Raw genomic sequence first — 16474 nt, 5'->3', positions numbered from 1 at the left:
CATTGTTGCTGAGTTTTACAACGGTAATTTTCTTGTTTTTTTTTCTTTCTTTCATTTTTGACATGTTCCTCTCATTTGACCATCACAATCAATCAAATTCCTTGTACTTTGGTGGGCGTGCAGTAGGCCTACAAGGCAATATCATAGATGTTTTACAGTTGATTGTTGTTGTTTCGTTTAGCCTATCTCTTTTTTACAATTATTCAGTTATTTCTGAAAAGGATATCAGAATCAACTGAGGATACAATGACTGTGCATATAATTTACAATGTCAAAAGGTATTAGGCCTACATGTCAGTCAGTCTGAGCTGCCAAAGATTTCATTTTTAGTTTTTTTATCAAATAATATAAATTAGGAGGGGTCGTTTATATCAAGGCTGGTGATTCATGTGCATAGCAGATCGCGGATGAGGCTAGTCGCCATCTTTACTCCATCCCAGCACAGCGCTGCCGGTGGGGCGGAACACCACTCATCGACCCAGTTGATTTCTAGGAACCTCCGATAGACCTGACACAGCGCCGCGTTCCCGACTGAAGAATTGTCACTTTGTATAGTTTGCTACTCCACCTGCACCTCGATACACAATGGGAGAGCGAGAGGACCTAGTATATCAGGCAAAACTTGCCGAGCAGGCAGAGCGATATGACGGTAAGACACACTTTAAGAGCCGCTTGAGCGGGACATGTTCGTCGCAGGGATTTTTTTTCTGCTGCGAGCTAGCTAACGTTACCGGAGCAGCGCTCTACTATGCAGCTCAGTGTTAGCCGTGGCTAACAAGAGAGCTAACGTGGCCACGACCGCCGTCTTCTAGGGAACTATGCATTGACATGGCAGGTGGCTCCTAGTTGAGATAAACTAAAATTACATTTAAACCAGAGCGAATGGCAGGAATTCTCTTTTGTTTTAGGAAAATTGACGGATGTAAGTGACAGTGGCTAACGTTAGCGTAGGGGCTACAACAAAATGGCGGATTACTGGAGCGTGAGCTGTCAGGAGTTGCCTCCCCTGCACCATGCTAGCTTCATAGCTTAACACTTCAGCTTCTGGGCCGGTTAACGGCTACTTCTAGCTCCCAGTGTCATGTAGTTGTCTTTGCGACCATAATAATGTACCGAGGTTTTTTTTAAGTGCGTGATTCTTTTACCTATGCTAGGCCATTTAAACGTTAGCGGGACTGCTGTGTGATAGCAGTGAGTGAGTGGGAGGGCAGCTGTTCACGGTGGGGTGTTCCCCTGCAGGCAGGCTGTACGGATCGATTGGCGAAACCGACTGCCTGTACCTCGCTCTCTCTCTGTGGTCCACTCCTGTCACACTGTCATACCATTGCGGGCCTTGTAGAGGCTGTTTTTAGACGGTTGCCTTCGCCACCCCACCGGTCATACGTTGCCCGGTAACGTTAAGTGAATGTGCCATGACTCATTCACGGGATTTGGACCGAGTGTATTTACAGAGTGATTTACGGCTCACTAGCTAAATGGTAACCTCGCCGGAATGTGGTTTAATTAATAGTGTTATACTGCAATAGGTTATCAAATGTTAACATGTTAATGAAAGATAGGACAACATTTTCTAACGGGCTCAGATGATATCTTCCCTAATCCACATCAACCACTGTCTCAAGATAATCCATTTCACTTACAATGTTAGTCATCATTTTGTTAAGTTAACACTATTGTAGAGCTGTAGAGGATGGCATACAATTATACCATATATGCCTACTTTGAACCTGAGAGGCACATTACATTTAAATGAAGTGGTTTATGGGCGCCTGCCCTACCCAGTGTACAGTTAATGGATGGTTCCTTTGGTGGGCCATCTTTTTTGTCTTATTAATTAAAAAACAACCATGGGAAATAATAAAAATGTCATCGTAACCCTTGGACATTATGATTTTATTTGAGGGACTGTTGCATCATTATCCCCATTTATTTTTTTATGTGATTTTCTTTGTGCATGCTAAGCATTTTAATTTAGCCAATCAAACCACAGTCTTGCATTTTTGGAGTCATAACGCTAATGCAACATTGTAAATCCTGTCGTTTACAGCACCATATGACATTTGGTCGGCTAAATAATATGACGGTATGAAAATAGTGTTAAGAAATGCAGACTTTAGGCATTATTGGAACTATACTGACAGCTCAAGCGTAATCAATCATCAAAACCACTTAGTTAACGTGCTGCAGATGGTTATAAATCTGCACATGATGTATATTTTCTTCATGTAAGAGAGGATGTTTGAATCCAGTCCAAACCTTCGCGCCAAAACCAAATCAGTAGGCTGCTGCTGATGAATCACTATTGGTTCCTTTGCATAATATTGCAAACATGTGGAAAGCTCACATCAATTAAAACAAAATACATCACGGTTTACTTGAAAACAATTTGTTTTTAATTGAAGGGTTACTTTCCATTGTGTTTTCTGGACTGGTGCCAGTTAATAGGTGACGGTTTTGTGCTGGCAGGATGGTGAAGCTGTGTTAACATGTACTCAACACGGCCTCTTACCATCTCATCATTAAACCGTGTCTTGCACATTTTTCTCTAGGATGCATGCAGGCTATTGTCTCTGATCACAACATCCACGAGGCCCAACCAAAAACACATGGAATTGTGAAGAACATTTAATGTCATGTCAGATCTGTAATGCACTTTGTCAATAGAACAATTAAATCTTGAGGAAATGGCATTCTGTAAGTGTTTGACTGAATGTATCTGAATCTGTGTGTGACAATTGGAGGCGAAGCTCTTCTTCCACTCGTCAAGTCAGACGCTTAATGAGGAAGATGGACAGTGAGTGGTTGGGTGTACTCTCAAGATGCATGGGTTGATGATACACATTTCAATAAAACAAGTTTGTGTGTGTGTGTGTGTGTGTGTGTGTGTGTGTGTCCTAACAGAGATGGTGGTGTCAATGAAGAATGTGGCAGGCATGGACGTGGAGCTCACAGTGGAGGAGAGGAACCTGCTATCAGTGGCCTACAAGAACGTGATTGGAGCCCGGAGAGCCTCCTGGAGGATAATCAGCAGTATTGAACAGAGGGAGGAGAGCAAGGGCGGAGAGGAGAAGCTGAAGATGATCCGGGAATACAGGCAAACGGTAAAGCACACAGTGTTCACTCCCCATAAACAGAGTTGGCGCTGCTATTTAGACAGTGTGTGTGAAAGATACACCGTGCCCCCATTGTCCCAAATATGTTACTCATTTTAATGCATCTCAGTTGCTCTGCTAATGTGAGATCGCTAGCTCATATGAATAACAACACACACTATGAGCAGATACTGGACAGACTGCATCTGAGTCATTGTTGGCACATCCTCCACTCTCCTGCTTTTTATGAAGGGAAATAAGAGCTGGTTATTAATCTGGGAGAGGCCAGAGTGTGTCAGGAGATGGGAGAGGCAGTTGGACTGCAGTCAATGACCTAATGGGATTGAGAGATAGGTAATCCTGCTGTTGTACCTTCAATTTGTTAGTCCTCCTATAAATCCCTAGGGGGACATATTTGGTCGAACGTTATCACAGCATCCAGTGAGAATTCAATAACATTTCAATTTGATTAGTAAGATGAAATATTGAAGCTACGAGCAGGTCATAAGAAGGCTGTTAGTTTGGGATTTAAAAGGGGAGGGGCCTAGTTCTTAATAGAACACAACCATCTACTGCTAGGGTATTACATACACAGGCATATTAACACGTGTGTCGTGCATACAGTCCTCACAGTCATGCAGACAAGCTGTGATAGGAAGATGATGAAATGTACTTTATATGGACCCTTACAGCTAGACACAAAGAATAAAGGGGCTAAAGAGCAGGCTTTAGAGGGAAAACAAAGATTTTTAAAATGTGTTGATTGAATAATTGTCTTTATTTTGTTTGTTTGGTGACAGGTTGAGAAGGAGCTGAAGGACATCTGTGGTGACATTCTGGATGCACTGGAAAGGCATCTACTCCCCTCTGCTGTCATGGGAGAGTCCAAGGTCTTCTACAACAAAATGTAAGAGCTTTGTGCTCTGAATAGAAAATGATAGATTCAATGAATCAACCCTCTCTAGTCTTTGCACCAAGTGATTGTTGCTTTTGTGTGATTTGACATAGTCAAGTTAAATATGGGATGTAGAGAGGGGAAATCCAGACAGAATTACTTGGGGAATTTGACAAAGTTCTGATGAAACATGGGGAATATCGTGGAAGTTTACAAAATGGGAATATTTTCCAATGTCGTAAGTGAAGGCTCACGTCGAGCCCATCATGACACAATTCATTTGTCATTTCATCATACATTAAAGGCTTTGATCTAAAGAAAACATTGAAGTTAGAAAACGTTCTCTTCTGCCATTTCCAGGAAGGGTGACTACCACAGGTACCTGGCAGAGTTTGCCACAGGCAACCACAGAAAGGAGGCAGCAGAGAACAGTCTTGTGGCCTACAAAACTGCTACTGAACTAGCCATGTTGGAGCTGCCACCCACACACCCCATCCGCCTCGGCCTTGCCCTCAACTTCTCTGTCTTCTACTACGAGATCCTCAACTCGCCTGACCGCGCTTGCAGGTGACTGTTTCTGCAATTCCTCCTTTCTAGTCTTTCTCTTTTTAATTTTATCCACAATAGTAAAGTGTGAATAATCTCTTACATAGCTTCCTGTTTTTAAAGAAGAGTAGAAGCCCTCTCATAAAGGACCAAGCTACCTACTCTTTTTTAAAATGTACCTTCACTAATCCTCCCTAGTTGCCATACATAACCAGAGCTTTTCTCCATTTCCCCCACCATGGCCATTTATCTGACTAGTGAGGCTGAAACCTTAAGCCGTCTTGTTGATTTAGAAAAAATAAGACCCCCTGATGTCTTCATGTTTTATTGTATGACAACATTAAACTACAGTGGATGTAATAAGGCTTCTTTTCACATAACATTTGAACTATAAACTTTGTTTAAATAAAAAATAATTAAAAAGACCAAACAGATCAATCTATACATAGTGCAAATATGTAACAAAAAGGTTTCTTAGTATTCCTCCCCTCAAGTAATCTAGTAGTGGCGCCTTTGTACCCTGGTAGTTTTTCTACACAAGTTGCATGGTAATCGAGATCAAACAGCATTTGTCAAGTCCTGCCACATATTCTGCATTTGATTCAGAGATACTGTGATTTGGCCACTTCAGGATATTGATATTGTTGTTTGGAAGTCGTTCCTGTGTATCTTGATCTTTTCTGTTTGTTTGTTTGTTTTCTAGATTTCTTTATTTAGAAGGGACAGCGCACATTAATAAACATGAGCACCAGCGTTCAACATGTAAATGTGCCAGATTTAGCCATGCAGGATCATTTTCACCCTGTAGTCCCTGGCAGGTTGACGGCTTAGAAGAAAACATTCAAAGAAAACTACAAAAATAAAACACTTAAGCACAAATTAAAATGAGTAAAGATAAGAGTTACATAAGCATAGTCACTGTCACAGATTCATCTGTTCCTTATTTCAATGTGACCAAATTGAAGCTAAAAAAAGAACTACCCAAAGTCTTTTAGTGTGACTATATTTCTCAATGCTGTTAAATCTCTGTAAATCTGGTCAAAGTATTCAGTGATTCTTACTGAAGTGTGTTTTGCTCAGGTTGGCAAAGACAGCGTTCGATGACGCCATCTCAGAACTGGACACACTGAGTGAAGACAGCTACAAGGACTCCACACTTATCATGCAGTTGTTACGTGATAACCTGACACTATGGACTTCAGATATGCAGGGAGAGGGTAAGACGCTCACACCATTCATTATTCTTGGACAATGTATGAAACAGGTACTCTATCTACCTGTTGGGTTGCACAATCTCCTTTTCTTCCAGGACTAATTGATTAGATGTGGTTGAACTAACTCACTCTTCCTACCTTTCTAAAAACGGATTTACACATGATTAAATATACTGTGAGCAGTTTGATCCATGATCTGCTTTACCATTCATTGGCAGTGCAAGACATGCTGAATGCTTGTATATTATATTGTCATATTATTACATATTTTACCAGAAAAAGTAAGGAATACATCTAACTGATTGTAGCCAGTTCATTACATTGAGTTCCTGCTGAAATTGTTAGAACATGCACTTGCAGTGAACTGCCACCAGGGATCTGCTTTTGTATTGTATCAGAATCGGAGGAAATCAAGCAACACAACTGCCATGACTTGAAAAGCCTGGTGTCATCATGCTGCTCACAGTGTGCATGCCTGGTCCATTGTGTGTCTGGGCTGAAGTGGGCCCTCTACAACTAAAAGTCATAATCATCCCTCCTAACATAGATCACCTGCTTTCCACCTTGAAGCATTTGAGCCTAGGTCCAACAAAGAATTTTCCTGACAAATAATGACATTTAAATTGCGAATAATTCTACACAAAGAATAAACTGCAATAGTACAGATGGAAAAACTATATGTATTCTTTAAAAACCATCCGGTTAGAGAAATGTCAAACGGAACTTGCTTATTTTGTATAGGAAATAATGACCTGTTCAGCTCACTTTACTAAGATTGTACTTTAGTGGTATATGGGGTATTTTCAAATTAGTGGTATATTCATTGATAAAGCATACTTGGAACATCAACAGAATTAATTTCAAACTGCTGCCTAATCAAATCTGACAATGTTTCTATGAAACAATCCCTCATGCTATTTCTGAAAGCCCTGCACCTTAGCTGCTCCAGCTGACGTTAGCTTTACTGACTCTGACATCTTTGTCATCTCGACTGAAGATTGCCAGCTACCTGAAACCTAGGCCATTTATGTAGAGAAAGCCTCGCCACTCTTTTGGGCCTTTTATAAAATACCTTCCTTTTTAAAATATATTATAAACCTGATGAATAATACTGAGTGGTGGTTCTTCTTCCAAAAACACATTTGGAAAAGCTTAAAGACATTTATCAGACAATGAGTCTCTTTGGTTGTTTCAAAACTCACAAACGTTGAGCTACAGCTGAGTAAATGTGCCAGCGACGCTGGTCATTATAGTCACTGATTTGAATCTAAATATATTGTTGAGCTCTTTGTGATTTGCTTCTTTCTCTTCCTCCATTGGTTTGCCTGTGTTGCAGAGCATCCAGCGCCTCCTTTCATTTCACAGTGACTCTTGTCTTTCTCTCGTAGAGTCCTAAAGGAAGCAAAGCTGACTGTTCATTTCCCATGTTAACTGTACTTTGTAAGTGTTGCTCACCCAGGCCTTGCTGTGTGTGTGGCTGCTGCCTCTTTCCTCTCAACACCAACTCACTGTGGTTGAATCATTCAGTCTACTCAGCTGTTGCTTGGTCACTCACTGCTTTGGTTGGGTTGTTATTAACTAATGATAACGGGCTGTTATCTTTGATCCTTCCACCAGAGCTGAGCTGAGCCTGACTTGAGTTTGCCTGTTCCACTTGTGTGTACAGCAAGGAATAGAGGTTTCCATCATGATGTCATAGGGGTGGGCGGTATATACCAGTGTCGTCACGTTATACCATGGTATGGATTTTGCAATGCCATCGTGACAACATAAACACCCACACCTTTTGGTTTGTGGCCGCATATGGAGTTTTACTACACTCTGCTCGTCGTCACTGTAAATGACAACCTCAGTGTCTCATGAGTTTGAATAAAGGTCATTGTTTTTTATGCTACAGTCTAAGCTGACTAGGCTACAGAGAAGCAGCTGAGCATCTGATTGTATCTATCACAAAGTTCATTTCAGACACCGTATGGTGTTTAATCTAAGGGTAACTTACCTGTCTGTGTTGGCACAAGTGAAGACAGGTTTTCCGCGGGGGGGACTAGCGTCAAAGCGTGGCTGCTCTGTGCGCCTGGTGACGCTTACGCTCAGCTCAAGCAGCTAGCTCCCTCAGGCCAACGAGCTTAACTAGCGAAGAATTCATCAAGTTAAGGTTCTAGGGATTCACTAAATGCTCCGCCCTGAAAACCCACACGTCTCAACTACACAGGTGTCATCCGGGCATCGTTTAAGGTTGCCACACCTTGTGATAATACAAGTAACAGACAGAACCATATTAGGGCAACCACACTCATTTTAATTCATTATAAATACATTTGTTTCATTTTATTTCCCTTAGGAAATCCCATTGGCATTACAAAATGTGAATATTACTGTGCTAAAAATGTTAAGTCATATCGTTCCACCCCTATGTTATTAGCATGTTACACTGCCTGAACACTTTGCATTACTTCAGTAGACCATTGTAACACATGCAGCCCCTGGAAAGGCCATGCAGAGTGCAACTAACTTGATCAATTTTAGACACTGTCAACTCTTTATTTATTCACTTTTTGACCTCTGTTAAGTTTCAAATCACTCTACCCGACAACTGAGCAACTGTATTACACTATTCAATAGCACATATCACTCCCCATCCCAAGCACTGGGCGTAGTTACGTTGGGGTGAGTGCATTTTAACTGATGATTTCAGTTTAGGATCAAATTCAGATTTCCTCTTGAAAAAGGTCGGTGGAAACAGATTGAAACTTTGTCTGGAAGAACAAGGTTTTTGGGACAAAAGATGTGAGATTGAGGATATTGTTGTCGAGGTAAATAGTGTTAAACATTAGCTCCACCTCAACCAGCCAGCAACAACAGTACAACCACTTACTTACTTACAGTCAGTAAAAATTATCCCTGTTATTTAATCTATGTATTTATTTAGGACACAACAACCCATAACTCCTTTTTTCCGGCCACAATGACGAATTTTGACTTCTGATATTTTTGAAGTATCAAAATGCTGTTAAAGGTCTCATATTATGCACTTTTCTGTCAATTTGATATGGTCTTAAGTAGTCCCTTTTTTCTTTTTTAAATGTTTGCTGATAAACCCGTTCAGATCATTTATTGTAGCAAGCCTCTATACCCTGATTTTCCGCTCATCTCAGGATAGCCTATTTTGGTGTGTCTCTTTACAGTGCGTTCCAAATTATTAAGCAAATGATATTTTTCTCAGGTTTTCATAAATTGTCGATGCAAATGACAGTCAGTATAATTTTCAAGTCATCAACCGTTAGAGTATGATTCAAATTGTATTGAACAAACCTCCCAATGACAACAGTATTTTTTTCAAAAATTAAAAACTCAAAATGCACCGTTCCAAATTATTATGCACAACAGAGTTTCAAAACATTTTATAGGTTGTAAAGAACGTGGACGCTGACGTGCGTTGCCTAGGCGGCTGTCTTAACTAGAAAGCGCTGCGCTAAATAAAAGTATTACTGTATAGGCCTACACATATGAACAACTGGTGTAGCCGTAGAGGGCTATCAAAGATGGCGGCCGTTCTGCGCATGAGTGACTTCCCCGTCTGTGACGTGAGAAACGGCGATAATTCTGGCTGGAGTATATTGGGGAGGTTTTCAGAAAGGGGGAGGGTGAGAAAGGGATTTTTTTTTTATATACTTTTGCAGTCTAGGCACCGTGGACCCATATTTATGTTAAAAAAACATTGAAAAGTGCATTTTGCATTATATGGGACCTTTAAAACTACTTTGGCATTTTTAGTTGTTCGGTTTTTAAATGCAGCTTGTTAGTATATTTATTTTGTCATATTGTTAATTGAAATTTCCCGTTTTAGACAAAAATGGGGAAAAACACAAGTCAGTGGTTAAATATGGTAAATGTTTTAAATTTTTATTGTTTTATCCTTTTTAACCAGTTGTAATATCAATTACATTTTTATTTTTTCTGGGAATGGAATAAGAAAATGCCTGGCTTTGTTCTTAGCCCCTTTCCAAACTTTCCCTGTTGGTTTTGAGTTGAACTGTGTTTGAGTGGCTTGTCTCTCCCTCCTCCCTGTTGGTAAGAAGACGCTCTGACATTGTGTTGTTGTGTTGACCAGGTGAAGAACAGAACAAAGAGGCACTGCAAGACGTTGAAGATGAAGCAGCCCCCCCCGCCCAGTGAGACTATGCCACCAACAGCCAACAACTTGAGCCCCTCTCCCCCTCACCTCCTCACACTCCTTTCTCTCTCTCTCTCTCTCTCGTCTCTCTCTGCCCTTTCTTTAAGTCACCTTACCCCCATTCCTCTCCCTCCTTTTCCTTTCTTCCACCCCCTGCAGCTCCATGGCCCAGTAGGGCCACGGAGTTAACAAGTTTATTTTTCTCTTCTTTTTTATTTTTATATTAGCCCTTACATCATTCAAGTAAATACCACTTAATTGAGACAGGAAATACAATGTTAGAAAGACAAAGATAAAGAGAGTCCCTGGATTATTTTGGTGTTTATTTTGTTTTTGTCCTGGTACAAGCGGTTCTGAAATGTTATCTTTGTTTTCATTATTGTATTATTATTTTATTTTATTTTTTATTTTTTTCTTCAATATTTGTATCAGTTGCTGGATGTATTGAGAATTCTTTTCTTAATGTAATTACAGAAATTAACTTTTATTACTGATAATGTCGACTATTAGTTATGGGAGCTATTTTATCTCTGTTTTTAGTGAAATGTCATGCGAATCATTTTACCTTTTTATGGGCAGTTTGGGAAAAACTACAAGTGCCCTTTTTTGTTAACTTAGGTTTTCAGAGGAAGTTGGCAAAATTTGCGATATCCACGTGGGGCAAAGAAGTGCTTAACTCGTACACCATAGTGATTCTGTTGTCATGTTTTTGTAGTTGTCCTTGGACTGTACTTTTGTGCTGAAATACTGTAACTGTGCACACATGCTGAATCTCTGAAGGTTATAAAACGTATATCGCTAGCTGGTGGTTTTAATTTAATAAAAAGAAAAAGCTTGGGAGAGTTCTCACGTGTTTTTAAAAAGACGCGTCTCAATTTGGCCGGGCTCCTCGACAGAGAGCTCTCAAATGAAGATTGTCGGTGTTTGCATGAGTTGACACATTCTGTTCTGCTGCTTCTCCCCTTCTTTCTACTAAAGCTCCTCGAGGCTCAGAGCTTTCTTTTTCTTTCTCGCTGTTTCCTTTGTCGTCTTCTCGTTTCGCTTCATTATGTGTAACTTGGAGCTGATTTGTACTACTGGATATCTGACTGGAGCCACAGACAGGGAATCTGTATTGTTCTTACTGAAACACAGCATGGAATTAACATTAAACAATCTAAATTAAACATTAAAAACCGACTTGTTGCATTTATTCTCTTATTTGTCTTGAAGCTATAGTTAGCAACATCTGTCGCCCCCGTGCAGAATTCTGAGCAATTACAGCAACACTGTCGGTGCATCTACATTAGGCTAGTGACAATGCCCCCCACATTTGAGATGCCCCTACCTCATCTCTAAGGTCTTCCATGTATGAAATGGATTCTACATGAGGTAAGCCTTTCTGTGATGGTGCATGGATTTTATAACCTTCTGCTGTACGTTTTAGGGGTCTTCTTAGCAGTAGAATCAACAACTGAAACTTTTCGTTGGGCACTTTGAATTCCTCTGACTGAGCTCCTGCACCAGTTCGGGTGGCGACACAAGTTTGTAAATGTTGCCATACTGAGACAGATGAGTATAATCAAATTTTTCAACTTGTTTGGTAATTGCTTGAATGTAACCGACATTCATTCATATGAAAAAAATTCATCTGTATTTTGTGTGCGCTGAAGAAAAATCTGTTTATACACAGCCTAGGCTCTGTAAAGTATGTAAACAAAGGGGGTCTAACTGAATCTGGCAACACTTCTCCAACCAACCAGTCGCAGGCGGTGTATGTGACGTCAATTACAACAATGCTATTCGACGACAAGTTGGTGACGACTGCTGTTGCCAAGACATGGCTCTTCTGGGGGCGGAGCCTATGAAGGAGCAGGAAGGGAGGGGTGTACTTGTATTTGTGCTCTGTTCACCTTTTTTAAAGTGACCAAATATAATCCATTGAACTGTTCAAAGACGCTATTGAAAAAAACAAAGCTCTCCTGGTCCTGGAGCTCAGGTTTTTCCTTCAGTGTCTACTGGCCTTTCCAAAACCCCAAAACTGACCCTGCGTTCCAAATCACATACTTTTTCTTTTTACTACACTACATACTAAAGTACAGAAGAGTTCAAGGGCCACAGGAGAGAAAAACAATCCGATAAGAAATATTTCTTTTCAATGAAATGTCAAGAATAAGGAGGAATACTCCAAAATGCTATTGGAGTTAGTGGGGCATTTATGTATTTTCAGCATACTACAATTGACTTGCATGTATTGGGACATCCTAAATCTTTTTCTGGCATACTGAATAGTATGGGAATTGGAATGCAGGGTGAACCTTAGGAAAGAGTTGCTGCACACTGAGCAGATGTTGCTCCTGGAATCTGAGTTGACAGCTGTTAGCAAACTCATAAATTCATATGTTCTATTTATAGTGTGGGGGGAGACAAACGCAGCCTTAATGTCGTGCTGCTCTGCTGTAACGGTGTAGCTACTGCTAGTACTAGCTGATGGAAGTGATAGGCTGTGTTCGGAAAGCCATAGGCCTACTAACGTCCTACTCATACTCATTTTGACTTCAATTTGAGTATGTGACGGTTGGGTATGCGAGTTTGGGTCATGGTTTGGGTATGCGAGAAATTCTCGGATGAGTACTAACTTCCGGGAAGATTTTGGGTATGAATCGATTGAATGGTTGCGTTACGAATCGCATACTCTTTCTTTTTTCTATTCTACATACTACATCCGACGATAAAAAGAATCTAGTTAGGATGCAGTAGGCATACTATTGGGACATACTTTACTCTCTTATTTCATCATAACATTGCGCCTTGATCTTGCCTCTTGCTTTTATATCCGTCGCATCCCCGTTTGTTTTCATATGTAGGCTTCGTCGATGTTACGTCACTTCACGTGCGCACTGGATTGTGGGTCAGAATCGCCCAAATAGGATGCACTTTTCAACACTAACAATCTTGGCCGCATGAAGTAGGACATCCGGGTACTTCTAACCATCCTAAATCTGGCCATAAGAATCGGGACATCCTAAATCTTTTTTCTACATACTATATAGTAGAAAGTATGCGATTCGGAACGCAACCTATACTTTTCCTACTCAACCGCCCCACAATGCACTGGGTCAATTCTACCCGCCCAGGAAAATTAAATATTTTCGAGCAAGTTGTTTGGGGTCCGCGATCTGACAACTGTACGTGCAGTGATTCATAAACTCTTACAATAGATAAGAGATGAAGATAAATACCTAACAACATTAGAGTTACTAAGTGAAATGAGTGATGTGAGTCTGATAGTGGAGAGAGATTAGAACAGATCGCTGTTCCACACACCGCGGCTCGTCCAGCTCAACTCACAGACAGCTGAGTGCTGATGAGCCGGACAGAGAGCGTCGGAGGGATCCTCCGCCTCAAAACATCATTATTATAAAACAAGAGGTCTAAAACACAGATGATGAACACAGGACTGTAAAAATCTAGTTCAATATCTAACCTGTAGAGGGCGGTTAAACGCTAAACAGTGTCTAAACTGCCTGAATCTTACAAGAAGAAGAATAAATTCTTCATCGCTTGAGTAGGCTATACTTCAACTGAAAACGTTTCGACGCACCTCGCATACACAATCGATCTTTGAGTAGACAGTATGCAATGCAGTAGGCTATATAGATGGTGAGTAGGCCTATGTAGGATGTAGGACGCTAGTATTTCCGAACACAGCCGTAGGCCTGGGGCCTGATTTGTAAAAGTGGCGTACGCCCAGAAGAGGGCGCACGCCAATTTCTACGCAAACATTGGGATTTATAAAAAGCAAACTTGACGGGAAGATGTGCGGTCCTCCACGCAAACTCTGACCCATGCGTACCGTACGCACAGAAAGTGGAGAAAGGAGAAACGGCGACGCCGTCGGCACATGTATGAAGTGCGAGAACGAATGTGTTTGTGTAAAATGAATCCAGATAGGCCTATTATAAGCCATGTAGGTCTATATAGTTCCTTTGCAAAACGGATGAAGCCATTCTTACAACTAATAAAAAAAATGCCTCCCCGTGGGAAAGGAGACAAACAGAAATTGTAAAAAATGTGCATTTACATTTTTGAAGTTCCAAATAATAATTTATATTAATCAGCGGGTTAAACTGTGTCCCGCTGCCACAATGCCACGAGCTATGCGCGGCCAGCGCCGTGATGGCTCTGACCCATAGACTGTTTTCTGACCGTGGCTATCTCCGTCTTTTAAGTAGGCTAAAGCCTGTCGGTTGTGGAAACGCATGGCAGACCTAGTAGGGTAACCCTGCCGAACCGAACAGCGACAGACATACAGCTGTTGATCCAGGTCAAAACGGGACAAACCACCAAATGTTTAATCTTTATTGAGAGGGGAAACATATTTTGTCTGGCTGCCAAAGGCTGCTTTGTCATTGTCTGTCATAAGCTACCATCAAGAGCCTTATTTTACAAAAAGCTCAGTTCAGATAGCCTAGAGCCTAAACGTGGACAAAATATAGCCTAGACAAGTTTCTTCTTTCCTCGACACACACACACAAACACACACACGCTCGCGCGCCCCCTTGAACTGGGCGATTGGCCACTTTGACTCGGCAAGTGAAGTGAAGACAGGGAAAAAAGAGAGACAGACGACGATCGCCTCAGACGCAATTTTCACTCGTGGACCTAACCAATACAAATGCTTTCATAAGCAGCTGTCTGCACTGGGGCTCATGCCTCAGCTGATCACGAGTATCAATAACATTAGGCTATCAATAATGTTGGATGTGTCCCTCAGTTCCCTGTGCGATGCTGACGTCCGCACGTAATCGGTGATTAATGAATGAAGAGTAAAACAAACATTTATTAGATGATTATGAGACCCAAGGCAATTGCCTACCTTTGTGCAATGGTTAAGTTCGCCTCTGGGCGCGCGCGCGCGCACTTCTTTCACTAAGTTGAATCATGTATTTTTCAAAATCAACATTTAGTGTGTAACTTTTTCATATAAATGAAGGTCAAACTTTAGGACATGACATGGCAACTTAAAAAAAGAGCATAACTGGACTTTACAGAAGCGTTAAGTTAGGCCTACCTGTGATTTTTCATTTGTGCCACACAGACCTGTTAAGTAGAAACAGTATCAGCCCCCACGTCTCACAGGGAATATAGACATGTGTCTAAGAGGCAGATTTCATGAAAGACTTATGAAGTTTAGCTAAAGTTAGACTAGAATAAGGAAGATTGTATGGCATTCACTCTTTCACTTATATCAATCAGATGTTGCCATGGCCTCTGTGAGCCTAAATCATATTTACTCTACTCTACTTTTACTCTACATCTACTCTATTCTACATCTACTCTATTCTACATCTACTCTACTCTACATCTACTTTACCCTACTCTATAACCCTTAAAATATGACTTAGACAATTATGCTATTAGGCTAACGAAAAGTAGATGTGGAGTAGAGTAGATGTAGAATAGAGTAGATGTAGAGTAAAAGTAGAGTAGAGTAAATATGATTGAGGCAATTACTCTAACAATATGCTAAAGAAGCCTATGGTGAAAGAATAGCTTCATTTTTGCAAGGTCACACCAGAGGGGCACCTGAGCATCTCAAAGGCCCCTTATGACCTTACTGCAAGTGTGGAAGTCCCATCAGCCATTGGCTTAACACACTGGTTTGAATAAAGATTTTAAAAAACGGGCAGGGGCGGTTGTTGTTTTTACAGCAACTAGGGGGGGTATGTTATGGCTGATCTTGTGCCCCTTTTGATAGTAATGCAGAGACTACAGTGGTTTTCTCTAACAGCTGTGAGAGGCAGCCCCTCTAGTGCCCTCTGCAGGCCCAACTTCACACACACACACACACACACACACACACACACACACACACGCACAAAAACAGGATGTGACTACAGTATAAATGCTGTTGCTTAATCATGTGTTCTGATGACGCCAAGTACACTGAGGACTGGGTGCAGTTAGTACTTTGTCCTCTATCTGACAGACAACCAAATCTAGATGACAGGGTGGGGTACAATATATTGGATGCCTCAGACCCCCAAGAGCTGTCCAGTTGCTTCTCTATTGCAGCAGTAAATCAATGTTAAATGTGTCAGAATTCATAAGTGACAGTGAGGTATTCAGTTTCTCATTCGGGCAACCGCATTTTAAACATGTAAAGACTGATATATCAGTGATTCTTGAGAAGTGGTACAAAACAGGGTGCAATGTTGAAAAAATACAAACCCTATGTTTAGGCAAATAAAATTACATGTATGTATCATACTAAGCTACTGAGCTAAGGTTTGACACAACCTCCCAGCTTTTGTCCTTTTTATCAAAATGGGCTTTTTACCTTGCCATTCCTTATTTTGTGTCAACACCGTCAGACACCAAAAAACACAAATTAATTTTCCCTCAATTTATGCTAGACCCATGAGATGTACAGTGATCACAAATATTCACCAGAACTGATAGAGGCCACAAAAAATATTTTCAAAATGTACATGAATATAATTTTTTTTGATATCTGACATATTTAACATTTCTTAAAGATAACAAATGGAATTTATCTAGTAGCCATTTG

At 40.8% G+C, this 16474-nt stretch overlaps 1 protein-coding gene across 1 annotated transcript; it reads left to right on the top strand.

The window, feature by feature from the left end:
- Positions 1-464: 464 nt before the first annotated feature.
- Positions 465-10759, top strand: ywhae1 (tyrosine 3-monooxygenase/tryptophan 5-monooxygenase activation protein, epsilon polypeptide 1). The gene is made up of 6 exons (XM_080053185.1): positions 465-649; positions 2902-3101; positions 3893-3999; positions 4348-4554; positions 5614-5750; positions 9859-10759. Exons 1-6 carry the CDS (start codon positions 586-588, stop codon positions 9921-9923), a joined length of 780 nt encoding a protein of 259 aa, XP_079909311.1. The 5' UTR covers positions 465-585; the 3' UTR covers positions 9924-10759.
- Positions 10760-16474: the final 5715 nt, after the last annotated feature.

Source organism: Ammodytes marinus (genome assembly GCF_949987685.1).
Source record: "Ammodytes marinus genome assembly, chromosome: 3".
Classification (NCBI taxonomy): domain Eukaryota; kingdom Metazoa; phylum Chordata; class Actinopteri; order Uranoscopiformes; family Ammodytidae; genus Ammodytes; species Ammodytes marinus.
The sequence above is the reverse complement of the archived record's forward strand: the minus strand, read 5'-3'. Positions and strand labels throughout refer to the sequence as shown.

Coding starts and splice junctions, on each gene's coding strand:
- ywhae1 (XM_080053185.1), top strand. CDS start 586: ATGGGAGAGCGAGAGGACCTAGTATATCAGGCAAAACTTGCCGAGCAG. Junction 3,102..3,892: donor TCCGGGAATACAGGCAAACG/GTAAAGCACACA, acceptor GTTTGGTGACAG/GTTGAGAAGGAGCTGAAGGA. Junction 4,555..5,613: donor TCGCCTGACCGCGCTTGCAG/GTGACTGTTTCT, acceptor TGTTTTGCTCAG/GTTGGCAAAGACAGCGTTCG.